This window comes from Lissotriton vulgaris, chromosome 8, assembly GCF_964263255.1.
Source record: "Lissotriton vulgaris chromosome 8, aLisVul1.2, whole genome shotgun sequence".
Taxonomy (NCBI): Eukaryota; Metazoa; Chordata; class Amphibia; order Caudata; family Salamandridae; genus Lissotriton; species Lissotriton vulgaris.
This window is the reverse complement of record NC_141696.1, coordinates 1,554,959,978-1,554,975,812: the sequence shown is the minus strand read 5'-3', so window position 1 is coordinate 1,554,975,812 and position 15,835 is coordinate 1,554,959,978. Positions and strand designations below refer to the sequence as shown.

At 44.4% G+C, this 15,835-nt stretch overlaps 1 protein-coding gene across 2 annotated transcripts in view; it reads left to right on the top strand.

The window, feature by feature from the left end:
• LOC147700380 (histo-blood group ABO system transferase-like) overlaps positions 1-15,835 on the top strand; it is a 233,815-nt gene that overhangs the window by 154,507 nt on the left and 63,473 nt on the right. For both annotated transcript variants that reach the window (XM_086935744.1, XM_086935743.1), the window contains exons 5-6: positions 3,126-3,197; positions 8,677-8,712. In XM_086935744.1, the coding sequence (XP_086791870.1) occupies positions 3,126-3,197; positions 8,677-8,712 (108 nt within the window). The remainder of the gene's footprint in view (positions 1-3,125; positions 3,198-8,676; positions 8,713-15,835) is intronic.

Genomic DNA, 15,835 nt, shown 5'->3' with positions numbered 1-15,835 from the left:
AACCTCCCAGTTTTCCATTTTGTCATGCCCCTTATAAATACACCTATTGTAGTCATAACCCTTCAAAAGCTCTACTGAAGCCAGCAATGTTTCTTGCTCCTCCCACACGCTAGTGCCAGAGGACAGATCAGCAACCATTCCTTTTTCCAAGGTATTGTGCAAGGTTTCTTGTGTACGTATGTCATTATTAAGCTGCACTTTAATCCCTACTAATGTGGCAATGCAGTGCCCTCATATAACAACTTTAAAAGCTTCCCTCTCCACCAGGGAAGAAGCTGACATGCCTTTGTTTTTGCCAATGTAATTCTTGGTGGCTCCCCAAGTCCTGCTCTAAACACTGGGTCCTCCTGCAGTTCATCTTTGAGCTTCTATCCTAGTATCACTGTTTTAGGAGTATTCCAATTGATAGTCAGCAACAATTGATTGTGGTCCGAGTGTGTCCTGGCAAGATTCTTTGCACACACCACCCTCCCATGCATATCCGCACAACACAAAAACATATCAAGGCACACATGCAACTTATGTGTTCCAGACTAGAACGAGTACTCTAGTTGGCGGGGATGGAGAATCCTTATAGAATCTCATCCCGCCAGACTTGAAGGGCTAGAAGAGGCTTATGAACGTTTGTGCCCTTCTGGGTTGCTTCTTCAGCAGCCTGCCTCTGTTCTAGTGGTGAGATGTAGAGTGAACTGGGTCAGTAATTTTGTCTCCATGGCTTCCATACTGGCAAGGCAGCAGCACAGTAGTTCATAAGAGAATGATGACGGTATGCAGGCTTAGTCCTCCTCAACAGAATGTTCAATGAGTTAAAGATCAATTACAGCTTACTTTCCCAGAGAACACAGCTGGGATGCCCACCACCGGTCAGTGTACAGCTCCTCTCTACAATTCACATGTCCAGTCTATCAGTTTCTTCTTCTTTGTAAAGGAGTCATAGAAGACTAAGGCCCGATTCACAGAACTAACTTAAGACAAAATCTACTTTTGGTTTTTATTTAGTAGTAGTAAAGTTAGGATTTTGTCCCAAGTTTGACTTAAGACAGACTTAAGAGAGACTTAAGAGAGACTTAAGAGAGACTTAAGACAGACTTAAGACAGACCTAAGACAGACTTAAGACAGACTTAAGACAGACTTAAGACAAACCTAAGACAGACTTAAGACAGACTTAAGACAGACTTAAGACAGACTTAAGTTAGGTTTTTGTCTTAAGTTAGTTCTGTGAATCGGCCCCTCTACCACTGTAGCACTCTGCAGTGGCATCTGCCCTTGTGAAGAGACCTAGCTACACATTCCAGGAGCTGCAAAGGGAAAATAGGAAACAGGTTGAGAAGGTGGTGGATGTTCAGTATCAGTCCTCCTTTTTAGAAAGGCCATTCTTATGCTAAAGAAATGTACATGCGCAGTTACGAGTAACCCAAATGACAGGTGGTTTATCGTAATTCACTCATTCTTATCTATGTTTGTGATGGACTATGCATAACATTACTGGTTGTAATGCACTTGGACATGGCAGTCATTACAAACAAGTATATACAAAGCCTCAAGCCTCAGCATTTCACTTTGCTCAGGGAATCCAGATGGTATTTACATTGGATGTAAGTAGGCACTGCAAAAACTATAGTTAACTGTCTCAATCAGGGACTTGCACATAGGGAGTCCAAAGGGCTACACCTAGGATCCTACGGCCCTCATGTACAAAGATTTTGCATCAGGGTTGCATTACTTTTTTGACACAGCACTGCTGCTAAATCCCATTTGGTATTTATAAAGCCACACATGTCAATTTGCGTGGCTTTGTAAGAACGCAACACAGCGCCTTCAGCTGCCTTCCGTTACTTTGCACCAGGGATGGGTTCCACAGATGATGCATGGGCGTTCCGTGCATCCTTCCATAGAGTTTTATGCAAACCCATATTTAAAAAGAGTCGGAGACACGGATTTCCGTCAAAATGGTGCAACTGTCTGAGGCTCGTGTAATGATAAGACATATTCTCCTTGCTTTTTCCTCTTTGCATATGGGCTGCATTCTGCAGCTCACAAAGAAGAAAGAAAAAGCCCCCAAGGATTTTTTTGTGCATTGTTACCCATTCCTGCACAAATATGACCCTGACCACAAAGCAGGCACCCTCGCACTAAGGCTGGAGGGGGGCCTGTGTTGGCTTTAGGTAGCACCGAGAACAGAACTGAGGGGTTTCTCTGAAGATATGGTGCAGTTCTGCTCTCTCCCTTTCACACAGTGCTGCAACTTTATTTGCTGCACTGCGTTTCGTGAATTCTTTGTAAAAATGCCCCTGTGTGGGCGCCAATACCAGTTCTCCTCATCCTCAGGCACAACCAGGGTGCACTGAGTATCACCAGAAGTGATACTTTGTGCTGCTTCTGGACTTTCCCCGCAAGAGATGACGTCACGCGCATGAGTGTGGATTGCATGCAACATCAGGCCTAGAAAAGTTTCTTGCATTGATTTCAGTCCAACAGCCAAACCATGTCCCAGCATGAATATTCTTCCAAATAATGAACTAATATACTGTTTAAACATGTTGATACCTTCAGTTCCTTTTATGAGCATTCCCACCATGAAAGGTGAACAAAACATGAGCTTACTAGAATCTTCCTATTGGTAGCTGAAAGTTACAAACATTTGTAGACAAAATGTGCTTTTAACAAAGCAAAGGCTTCAGTACCATTAATGGTCATGGGTATCTATTCATTTTACTACAACTAACTAACACAGTGCAACATCTTACTCTTCTCATTCTTGAAATAATACATATATTTTCATATCAAATGAGGTAAACTAAAACTAAATATGTAGTATGAACAGTACAAAAAGGGCAACATGCAATTTGGTCCTTCAAAGCTGGTACAGTCCCAGGTGACATTTACAAACCATTCGTCCTTCAGTCTCGTAATGTGTTATATGACCAACAATCCTCAGTTCTATTATTGAAATATAATATGAAGTTGACTGTTATGTACACTCTGCTCATTCTATAGAGTTACAGGGATCAACAAATAATTCCTAAATTGGGAGTTTATGGTAAAGCTGTTAATGAAATCAGTCTGCTGAAAGGTAAAGCAAATAAGTTACTACTGAGATACTAAACTCAACATTTGTTTAAAGGCCTTTCACCAAAGAAGATAGACAACATCTGAACTGTAACTGCTTGAAAGAACCTCTTCCAGGGATACCAAGGTGAGTTTTTCAATTAAGTTCCTATATTCTATTTCTATTCTCTATTAGATCAAATCAAATCAAATCAATTATCTTTATTTAGATATAACACATATATCTTTAAAAGAAGGTTACAAAATTCACATTGTGTATCAATAAATAAGATTAAAAAATCTTGAAGAATAAAAACATGGTCAATTGACAGTCATTATAAAAATGGAAATTGTCTTCTCTTAAGCCTCTTTAAATAAAATAGGGTAGCTTGAAGCATGATGTATAGGGAAAAAAGTTGTCTCTTCCTCCCTTTTATATTATACTCGGCATCAATGGTATCCTACTTTTAGGAAGCAGCCGACATTCCTGAGGTTACTGGTCATTTTATTTTAACCTCCCTAAGGGTTGGAAAGTGGGAGGGGCACTTTAGCAGGGCCTCTTTTGATTGAAATTACGGTATGCTTGCAGAATGAAGGTTATGAGTCTTATGTTTAGGGATGTGTTTTCCGGATTTAAAGCTACCATGATAGCTTGCCTGCAAGTCCTGGCACCCAGCCTATTCCATTCTGGTTTTAGTCTCCGCCTGCGTTCTGAATTAAAAGCTGGGCAGAGGCAGATCACATGCGACATAGTTTCAGCTGTTTTGCCACACCCTCTACAAGTTAAATCTTCAGCGGTGCGTCGCCAGGAGGGTAAATCTTTCAGGAATCGCCAGTCGCCCATTCTAATGGCGATAAGGCTGCGCTTTAGATGGAGTGAATATGTACAGGCCAGATAGGAGGCGGGGGCTAGCCGTCTATAAGAGTTTACAAGAGCCCAGGCGTGACTGCGTTTCAAAAAGAGTGCTTTATCCATGATACTTGATCTCATTCTCACACCCTTTTTGATCCCTATTTTGAATGCTGTCTGACTAGGATTCAGGGCCCACAAATCACTTGCTGACATTTGCTGAATGGCGTCTTTAAAGAGACGGCCGTATGTTCCACCTGGATTTTTCTGGGTTATTTCTTCCCAGACTAGGGATTCTAATGTATTGGGGTCCGCTTGTCTTAGTTTGTGACAGAGATTAAGATATGCCCCGATGTTGGAGGCATCGTAGTTTATCAGTCCCATCTCCAGTCTTATCTGTGCAGCAGATGCGGATTTTGGCAGCTGGAGAACCTTTTTATAAATTTTGGTTGTGTGCTGGTTCAAGGCTGTATTCATGTTCCCCCCAAATAACTCTATGCCATACGACAGAGTAGGGCCAATTTTTCTATTAGATAATTCTTAGCTCCTGCTCTTCAGCTGAATCATGTACTCCATAAACATAAATTAGCTAACTCTTGAGAGCTAAAAAAGACTGTAATTTTTCAGAGATAAAGTTGAAGCTGTATTGCAGAAAATGCCCAGAGGGTGCACCTGGCATGTGCACCCATTGGGCGTGGCCCCATGCAAATAATGGAATCTCTTTGCCTCGGCGAAGCTCTCAGGAGGCGCACTAAATGTGACGGCACAAAAAGGTGGCAAGCGGTCAGTGCTCCCCTTAACAGCAGCTCCCTGGGGGGGGAATGGAGTTCAATGGGGTCATTCACTGCACACACTTGCAAAGGGATCTTCAATCTCTCTTTAAAGTGCAGGCGGCGGCTACCTGCACAATGAAATATAGAGCGGCTGCCCCAGGCCAACACGAGTTAGCGGCTGCCCCGAGGACAGCACAATCACTGTAATAGTGCACACTCCCCCTGTTTGCTCATAACGCACCTATTTCAAGGTGAGCAAAGGCGCAAACCGGAAAAGTGCACCGTATGCGTAATAAGGGTCATAGATGGTTGGGTTTGTGTGAGTTTGTGAAAGACCTGTGATCATGCATCTTCAAATAAAAGAGTGATCTGAATGGCTGAGGAGACTTTTTTCCCTGTCAGTTGTCTCACTCCCAATGTAGCTCATGCTCTAATTGGCTGGCCTCAACATGAAGAGAAATGTTGTGCTTCCTAGTTCAGGACACGGGTCCTCGTCCCTGTGTCCTAAAAACGAAAACACATAAAGCATAAGGGGTCAGGGTAGGGGTACCCTTCCCCTTTGACTGAGCAAAGGAAATCGATTTTTTGGCTTGCTAAAAACTGTGTTGCCATTTGACGAATATTCACAAACCTTTCCAAAAGACAAAAGGGGGTCCCAAAATGTAATTTTCTCATTCAATTTCCATAGGCAAATTCAGACACTGTTACAGCCAATGCAGCTGAATGAATTTCACCAAATTTGACAGAAAACTGGACGATTACCCAGAAAGTGTGTGCGTTTTGTTATTTGGTGTAAATTTGTTTAGTATCTTTGGAAAACTAAGGTTGGATGGCTGTATTTGCAGGACTCTCGCAAGAGTCCTGTGGGCATACAGCATCAAATAAGGAGTGAGTGAGAAGCTCCTTGGAGTACTTCCCAATATATAAAGGCTACAATAGGTGATTCACCCCTGCCGGCATATTAGTTGTATAGTCTCTAATTCTAAAAATAAGTAAAACTTTGGCATATGTAAATTTACACAATTTTATGGTTGTAGTTTTACTCTTTGCATTCTTTATTGACGTTTTGTCAAACCCAGGTTTGCAGACACAATCCACGAAGAAGTTCATGAATTTCCTTTTACGGCTTTACAGCAGACAGAGTTTCTGCTGGTATAATTGTACAACTACATCATCACTATTGAGCAAAAATGTCTGGGTTTTTTTCCCACACAGGGAGGAATACCTTTTCCAACACCCCCTCCAATTTGGTAGATTTTTTTGTGCTACCTTCTCCTACTCATCCTGACAAGGAAAATATTCATGCCTTCGGCAGGAGTACATCACTGACCATTGCCATGGTGAAAAGGGATTGGAGAGTAGCTTTAGGAAACCCCCCCACAAATTAATAGAGTTTGGGGCTGTTCCTAAAGTTATAAGGAAAACCTGATCTTGAACGCCCACTCCCCAGTACTGGGGTGGAATTTGTTGTTACACCATTGTGGGAGTAATAATGTGTATGGAAAAAAGGCTTTACAAGTGAATGTTTTTTGGGCTGATTAACAAAAGTAATCTGAGACAAAATCCTCACTTTATGACTTTTGCTATTCACAAAGGACATTTAGGAGTAGTAAAGTTAGGAATCCTAATTTTACTACTCCTAAATGCCTTTTGTGAATATTGAAAGTCTTAAAGTTAGAATTTTGTCTCAGATTACTTTTGTGAATCGGGCCCATAGTTTACTGAATATCTTGCACTTGTATTTGAGCATGTAAATAAGATTTACGTGCACAAATAACTTTGTGAATCGAAACCCTTCCCACTTGCTTCTTACTCACCCAGGCCTCAGATATAAAATTAGAAAGGGGCATCCAACGCCAGAGATGGTGTTAGTTTCCAGGGTATGACCAGACGTGGGTCCCTTGCTCACTTTGCCACTGGATTCAAGATAGCCTGGCTGATGAGGGGTGTTGCCCCAAAACCGGTCCCAGGATGCTTGTTTCCGGCCCAGGGAAGACAAGGCTTGGCAGTTTGGGCTGGACTGTTCCCATGAGGCACAGGGTCAGACTGATTTGTATATGGCCATGTCTGAACTGGGGTGGCAAAGTGAGCTAAAGAATGATGATGGATTCAACCCAGATCTGTGACTTGGGGTGAATGTCTGAAAAGTTTTAGCGCTCCGTCCATCATCTCCTTGTGCTTGGTTAGGCAGCACCTCTAGCCAAACATTTTATCAGAAAAAAACAATTTAATCTAATCCAAAGAGAATGAGGGGAAAAATATAGAGAGAGCCACAGAAGACATAAATGCATGAAATTTATAAACCCAGTAATCGCTTTATTATAAGCCGTCCCACTTGTTTTGGCTATAGTCCGGTCACTGCCAGGTAGTGGTTCTGTCAACTACCAGAAAGATTAACCCAACCTTATCCACAGCCAGACCAGTAATTTGAAACTAAAGAGATCCTTCCAGAAAAGTGAGGAATAGTTTTGGAACTTAGAGGTAAAATGGCACAACCTGTTCTACTGAACATTGGGTGGAGCACAACCAGCGTGTCGCCACCTTCCTCAGACTCCTGAGGGTAGCAGTTTAAGTAGTATATACTATGACGCCCCTATTTAGAGTGGGGTGCTAATTCCAATTAGGTATTTAATTAATTGGGATATGTGGTAATAGCTCTAGATTTGAATAGCCCTCAATTTAGCATCCCTGCGGACACAAATGCAGTAACGTTTGTGGAACAGCAGCTGGAGATAGATTTTTATGTGCATCATTCCCACCACCCATTTGTTGGTGGTAACTTCAGTGGCGTTCTGCATTGCTCCTGAATGATGCTAAATCTGCAGTGACCCATACACTGCTCATTTCCCCCATTATCACTCGCTTCCGTACGAGTCTGTCCGTGTCTTTGAATCTAAGCCCTCACTGCCGACTGCTTTCAGTCCAAAGGGCATATTCATCATTGAGTTGTGTCGCTCTTGCGCTTCGCAAGGGGGCGCAAGCATGGTGGAACTACCTAGTCTGATTCATCAAGCCACACGAGGCCATCTAGAGTAACAAAACGCAGCACAAATCACGGTATTGTGTTATGTGGGTGTTATCACGCATCCACCCGCGGATTCCCAGATATACCATCACTGGGGATGCTACAACTCCCCAGGAGAGGTGTAATGAGGAGAAATATGTTTATTTTCCTAGATCTTTCTTCTTTCTGTGTGTGCTGCGTTCTGCAGCACACACAGAATGCGGAAAAAGCCTCCGATGATAGTCTTCCTGCGCAAAAACAATCCTGCTTACATTGCAGGCAACCCTGCACTGTGGTGCAGGGATGCCTTCCGTGGTGCTAGGGTGCACATTGTGCGCCAGCACAAGGAAAGGACCGGAATGGACAGTACAACATTAAATACGGCACATTCCTGCCCTTTCACACAGCGCGAAACAAAAGGGGATGATGGACGGAGCGTTTAAGCAAATCAAACACTCACCCCCAGTCAACTGATCTGGGTTTAATTCATCATCATTCTTTAGCTCACTCCGCCACCCCAGTTCAGACATGGCCATATGCAAATCAGTCTGACCCTGTGCCTCATGGGAACAGTCCAGCCCGAACTGCCAAGCCATGCCTTCCTTGGACCGGAAACAAGCTTCCGAGGACCGGTTTCAGATTCATAATCCTCATCAGCCAGGCAATCTTGAATCCAGTGGCAAGGTGATTTGCTGCGTTGTGTGAAAGTTTGTTTATATGCCCCCACGTGCATACCCTCCCAATGATGTCTTTTTTACTCGGCATGTCTCTGTCACCGAACGCTGGTACGGAGTACACTCACTTCCACACCTGCTCTACAGTCCTTTCACTAATACCACTATATTGTTTCTTTAAGTTGTGTCGCATTAGTGAGAAATAAAAAAAATTCTAACTAAATTACATGCATAAAAATACATTCATGAGATTGTAATTGCAGACCAGCTGCTGGCCACTTCTGAATAATAACCTTAAACATTCTCTTTCATATTTCTCTTTTCAGTTTTGACTATGAGAAGCCGAATATGATGAAACCTCCGTGAGTATTTCTGTGCCCTCTTATTTTACATGAATTCTAATATTTCTATATTGCGTCGCGATATAACACCTGGTTCACGGGAGGCTGGTATACCCGAGGCCTCTGGGTAATATAGTGTAAGGTTCTAAATGTTTGTTAAACCTAATCTTCTCTGACATTTTTAGGAGAGTGTCTCAGTTAGATGTGTTCTTATGTGTATTTGTTGTTAATGCTGTGATTACTGGTAATAGCATTATTCTGAGTCCTTCTCTTGCTGTGATGAATTAAAGTAGGGGGCCCCTGTGCCTCCTTTCACTACCTTCTTCAAGCCTAAAACAAAAACCTCCACCCTTGTGGCCGCCATAAGTGTGGCAGGGTATGCTCAGACGTGAGTCCCTTGCTCACTTTGCCACTGGATTCAAGCAAGCCGGGCTGAAGACGGCTGTAATGGCGAAAACCGGTCCTCGGTAGCTTGTTTCCGGTCCAGGGAAGGCATGGCTTGGCAGTTCGGGCTGGACTGTTCCCATGAGGCACAGGGTCAGACTGATTTGCATATAGCCATGTCTGAACTGGGGTGGCAGAGTGGGCTAAAGAACGGTGATGGATTAAACCCAGATCTTTTGACTGGGTGTGAGTGTTTGATTGATTCAGATGCTTCGTCCATCACCACCCCCTTTTGTACTGCTTTAGGCAGCAGTGGGTACCACCACCTAGCTCGTTACAAATCTAACCGCTAAATTGTGACTTGGAATCATGGGAGGTAGGATTCAGCGTATCGTGCACCAAACCAAGCTGGACAAATACACAAAGACAACAACAGCCAGCCTCGAGGGCTGCTCCTGGTGCAATAATGTGCACATTTTAGGTGTGCCATAAGCAACAAGGGGACCAGTACTCCAGCTCAAAAAACAGGAATACAAGGAATATTTGTGGGAAGATGCTAAAACCCAGCTGACAACCACGCGCCATACCATATAAGAAGTAGAAAATAAAGCCGGCCGGCACTGGTGTGGCTAGACAAACAGGAGCGTGCGAGCCACTGGGTGACAGAGTTCCAGCCCCTGCCGGGTGTGGTGGTAACGGATCCCCAAGTCATAGTAGACACATTAGCGCCAAATAGCATTCATCTTGAACTATTTTTAAAAAGCGCAACTACGCTCACCCTCTAACTATTGAAAATGTACAACGCCTGCTTAGAAAGAGGTGAACTCCCTAAAGATCATAGAACAGCAACGGGTGTGGCCATACATAAACCAGGGAATCTAGCCCGGGACTATGCTTCCTAAAGACCCATCTCCCCGATCAACGCAAAAACCAAGAATTTGGCAAAAGTGTTAGCAAATAGAATCACACCCCACCTCACTAACTTGATCCACCCTGACCAGTCAGGGTTCATGCCTGGCAAGAACACAGCCCTAAACTTAAGGGGACTCCAGAATGTACTAGGACGTAAACACACGATACAGGAAGAGGCTGTGATATTGTCCCTTGACGCCCGTATGGCCTTTGATACGGTAGAGTGGCCATTCCTATTTGCAGTCCTCACACGGTTTGGTTTTGACCTAGATTCTGCTCATGGGTAAGATTACTCTACACAAAACCTCTTGCGTATGTAGTGGCAAATGGGCACATGGCTAGGAAATTCCTGCTAGGGCAAGGCACAATATAGGGATGCCCAATGTCGCCGCTGCTTCTTGCACTGGTTTTGGAGCCTCTCACGGCATGGATAAAACAAGATTCGGTTACTCGCCGGCTCCGCTGGACAGAGAGCTGCGAGGATCGCACATCCCTATATGCTGATTAAATATATTTGGTTTCCCCCTATCATTCGAAAATAGTAGAAGATAGCTTCAAATACTTGGGGACCCACATTACATCTGACTTGGAGGATTTTATGATCTTAAACCTGCTGGAACCCCTAAAGAGATTGGGTAGAGACACCAAACACTGGCAGACCCTGCCATTGACCCTTCTAGGAAGAGCAGCACTTTTTAAAATGATGGCACTTCCCCGATTTTTATATGCCCTACAGAATACCCTATTCCTGGTCCCTCCAGCCTACTTCCGGGCCATTGAGACGGAGGTGACCAAACTCTTATGGAATGGGAAACCAGCGCGGATAGCAATGACAAACTATTTCGTTCATTGTATGACGGGGGCATCGCACTACCTAACATACAAATGTACTCTTGGGCATCTCAGCTGACCGTAATAAACCAATGGATACATGTCCCACAAACTGATCCAGCCTATCATCTTGACAGGTTTGCACTAGGTGTAGGGGAACTTAATCGAGCACTGTATAACACTGACCGCCAGAGGACCATGGTAGGGCCGACTAAACATACGGTCCATCTTTGGCAAACCGTACACAGAAAGCTCAGATGGAATAAAAAGATCACACAAGCAACACCCCTTTGGGACACTGACGTGTTGGGTACACTAGGCAACAGTAAAGGATTCAAGTGATGGGATGACAGAGGGATATCTCACGTAGGCGATCTCTGGGCCAAGGGAAAGGTAATTCCATTCACCCAACTCCAAGACCGATATGAGATGGCGACTACAGAAATGTTTTGCTATCACCAAATTTGACACACATTAGAGACAGCTATTCTGCCTGACACAGTCCTTCCGGAGGCTTCCCCCTTGGAAGAAAGGATACTGACTGAACACATGCACAAAAAAGCAACGTCCTTAACATATCGGAAACTCATTAATAATCACCCGTTCCCCACTTTCCCTACGAACGAGGTGGCAGGAAGAGGTGGGAGAAATGGACGAGACGAATTGGCAAGAGGCGCTAGCTTCCCTGAGGGTGGTGGTGATCTCGACAAAACTATGTTTAATCCAACTGAAAGTGTTACACCGAATTAATTACACAAGGGTAACGTTATATAAAATGGGAAGGTCGGACAGTCAGTTCTGCCTATGACAGTGTGGGGCAACGGGTACATTTTAACATACATTGTGGGAGTGTCCTGAAATTATGACATATTGGAAGGCAGTGATGTCCACAATAACGAATGTAAGTGGGGCCCCTAGGAGAGGTCTTCTGAATATCTGGGAGGCCACAGACCTTAATAATGCAGCACAAACTTGGTCGACACTAGGTATAGCTATAGCTTAAAGGAACATTGCAAAACAGTGGGGAGCACGAAATACTCCCACCGTACGGAACTGGAGTAAGCATATGGATATTGCAATGGTGGCCGAAAGAGAGGTATACATACATAGGGGGTGCCCTAAGAAGTGGGAACGGGTGTGGGGAAAGTGGAATGCCTTCAGAGGTAACATATGTGCATTGCTGACCGGCGATTTATCAATGGACAACATTGAATGAATCATGGACTACAGAATGACCCTACCTGTACAGACTCAATGTTATATTGTACGAGATATTGTGGAACAGGGGAGAATGCTGCAATGTGAAATGATTGATGGTTTCACTGTTTATTAAACCTGATGATGTTTTGTACCAATTATCAATAAAAAGATTTATAAAAAAAAAACTGCCCTCCGGACATCAAGAGAATGAAGGGCCACATCCTCAGGGCTGAGGATCCGGAAAAAACACAGAAAGAATCACTTCCTGCTGGAGATGGATAATAGACCTCACCTTCAGGACAACACACAGAAGCACAGGCCCAATCGAAAGACAATTCTGTCATTGAAAACCCTGAAGAATGAAGGAAGACAAGACAAAGAATCCACCGCCCCAGGTGGCAGGCTGAAGTCACGATCGCCAAGAAAAATACCTGCAGAGTAAGAAGATGGATCTCATCTGAAGCTCAAGGCTCATATGGGGATACTTGAGAGAATGCAACACTAGCTGTGGGATAGGTCGGTGTTTGAAGGTGGGTTATTAGTAGGGGTAAGTATGCACCCACCAGTAGCAATAAGGCCACCAACGCAATATAAGGTCCAGTCAAGGTCTCAATACGGTATACAACGTTTACAACGCGCGCGGTACAACGAAGTACCATTACCAGGCAGTTATAACAACAAAAGTTGTTACAACGAATTGCGCTGGGTGGCGCTCAAGGATAATAAATCCTTTAATTTACTATCCCAACACCTTCCCTACTATCCACGGAGACTGGTGTTGGAATAAAAAATTATATTTTTTAAATTTGCGCCCCCCCAACGCAAGTCGTTGTAACGACTTGCGTTGTTACAACCGCGTTGTAATGGTACTTCGTTGTACCGCGCGCGTGGTAGTGACATACATCCCTCAAAACATTAGGCCCTGGCTCAACCTTTGGTAGCAAACTGCAAGCAGGCAGGCTTAATTCAGGAGTCAAGTATGAAAAGCATTTTAAAAACCCCATACATTAAATAAGTAAGACACAACACACAATAAAAATCCCACACTGATTTATAAACATTGGAAATATGTTAATCTTTAACCCGTTGGCTGCTTCAAACATTCTGCTCCGGTGCTAAACGTTTGAAGAAACGGGTGTAGCCGCGTCGGCCAACGAACGTACGCAGCACTACCGAGGTAATGCTCGCGACGACCGCTGGCCGACGGCAGCAGCTAACGGGTTAAAATGACACCAAGCAACAAAAATCCAATATAGGGACTCGGAGGTATGATTTTTTAAAATAATGAACACTTTCTAGTGCTTAAAAACATATAGCACCAACTTGGGACAAAGTCAAAATTTTAAGGCCGACCACAATGGAGGCCCGGTCAAAATGTTACCTTCACACTTATGAACTTTTCAGCGGGTTCACTGGCTTGGTTCCGTGGGAGCCCCCAGTCAACTCCTGGAAGTCTTGTGCTCTGGAGCGTTTAGCTGGATGAACCTGAAATCCAGAACGTGACGCGGTTGGGCGTATTCGACTCTTGACGTTGGGTCAGTCCACTTATGGAGTTTTTTCCAAAATGTGTTCTAAACTTCTCCAAACGTCTGGAACGTCTTCTTGAAGTTCCTCTTGAGGGTTCAAAGTGTCCAAAACAAAAATCCAAGGGTCTAGAAGCCCTGAGATGGTCCCCGAAAGTTTGGTGTTCCCATTCCCACAATGCATATGGCCAAATACTTAAAAGCCCACTGGACACACTCCAGGCTGGGGACTTCTTAAGGGAAATGGTGCAGGGAAGCTCTGCTAACCTGTTGTTTTCAGGGAGTCCACTGCTTAATCTTTTTCGAAGTATGGAAATGTCCTCAGGGATGTAGTTCCCAGTGTGCAGCAGGAGCCGTCCTTCAGAGTGCAATCCTTTGGGGTGCAGACCAGGGTTCCAGCCGGGCAGTCCTTCTTCTCCATGTAGTTTCAGGCAGAAGATCTGAGTTGCTATGCAGCCCCCACATATTTATTCAATGATCTGGGATGGCAAGCAGGGGGGCACCCCTGTCCAATGAGATGCAGGATGCCTCCCAAACGCATGGCAGCTTCCTCCAGAATGTGGCATATTCTTGTCCCACAAAGCACTGCACTTCAAAATTCAAGATGGAAAATTCATATCCCCGGGAGTAAGACCTTGCTAAACCAACCTACTGGTGTGGCTCATTTCCCTTAATACCCCCCTCCAGAACTCCTTCAAATTCTATTTCTGGGGCTGCCATCTGGCTGGGGGGCACAGGAAGAGGGGCTAGGCCTGGCATTCCTTACTGCCCTGCTCTCTTTGAAGCCCAGTTTGATTTACCCTGCCCCCATCCTGACCTGTTCTCTGCAGCTGCAGAGCTCCCCCACCCATCAGATAACCCCTGTCTCTATGCAGGCCACTTATCACCTCATCAAAGCAGTTTGGCTAAACCGGCTAAGGCTGACCAATCAGGCGAGACTGGTAGAAGGCTGGATTTTGGCTTATTTTTTGTATTAGTTATGATGAATTCAACAGTGGCAAGTTTTGTTGGGTTTATCGTTGCCAATCTTTTAAGTCATTGAAATCTTATGATAGCTCACTCCCATCAATAGTTGCACTGTATTAAAGTAATTCCCATGTTAGCCTATGGAGCTAAAATGCTACAATGGGGAAAAACAAATGTGGCAGTTCTTCCCTCCCCTTGGCATATAAAACATCTTTTATAATGCACCTGCTTATAGTTACATGGCACCCCACACCTGGGCACCGAGGGGAAGCCTTAGGGGTGACTTATATGTTAAAATAAGGTATATTACCGCCTTGAAAGTACCTTTAATTCCAAAGTCAAATTTGAGTATAATTTACTTTTAAAGACAGTCTGCAAAGCAGGGTTGCCTTTAGAAATGACAGCAGGCAACCCAGCAGTTCACTCTCCAGTGTTGGAAATTTACGGGGCTTCTAAACCGCCCTGCCCTAGTATATAGTGGAAAAGCGTGGCTCAATAGTTAGAGCGGCAGACCCTGATGCAGAGGTCTGGCCCAGGACCAGGATTCAATTCCTGCCTCGACGGCTCTTGGACTCAATTTCCCCGGACCTGATAATTCTCGCCTCAGTGTCTAGTCTAATCATGGGTCCCACTCTGTGACTCTGGGCAATAGCTTGCTTAATCTCTACAACGGCCCCAGCAGCGCTGTGGATGCCTGGCTTCACCTTGGGGGTGCCCAGGAGTGGACATTTCACAGGAAAGCCAGGATGGGTTCCACAGCGGTATGAATACAGCGCTACAAGGCCTCCGGGTAGAAGTACTCTATATAAATACTCTACATTTACATTTACATATATTAGGGACTTATAGGTAGTGTGAATCCCCTTTGCTTTATTCTATAACAGGGACGTACATGGTTTATCATTGCCAATTGTAATTATACCTAACCATCATACACCTTTTTTATTAATCAGAGCACTGGCCCTGGACCTGAGTAGCGGTGCCCAGGGTGCAGGCAGCGTCAGTTAGAACCCGTATCAGTCAAAAAATGGAGCTGAACAGGGCAAAAAGGACGACTTTCTCGCAGCCGAAGTTTAGAAAACCCCATCTGCATATTGTCCACCAAACCGCTCCACGGGGACCTGCACGCCTTTACAGCCTCCCACTGAATTTTAAGAGTGGCAAGACTGAAGTCCAAATGAAACCCTTCCTGAAGAAAATGAAGGACCTGAGGAGGAGAAACGGAAAGGGGAAACAGGTGTTTCCTAGCACACAACCCTGAAAACTCATCCAGTGCCAGGCATGCGAAGACCTGGTAGACACTCTCCTGGAGGCTTGCACTGACTAAG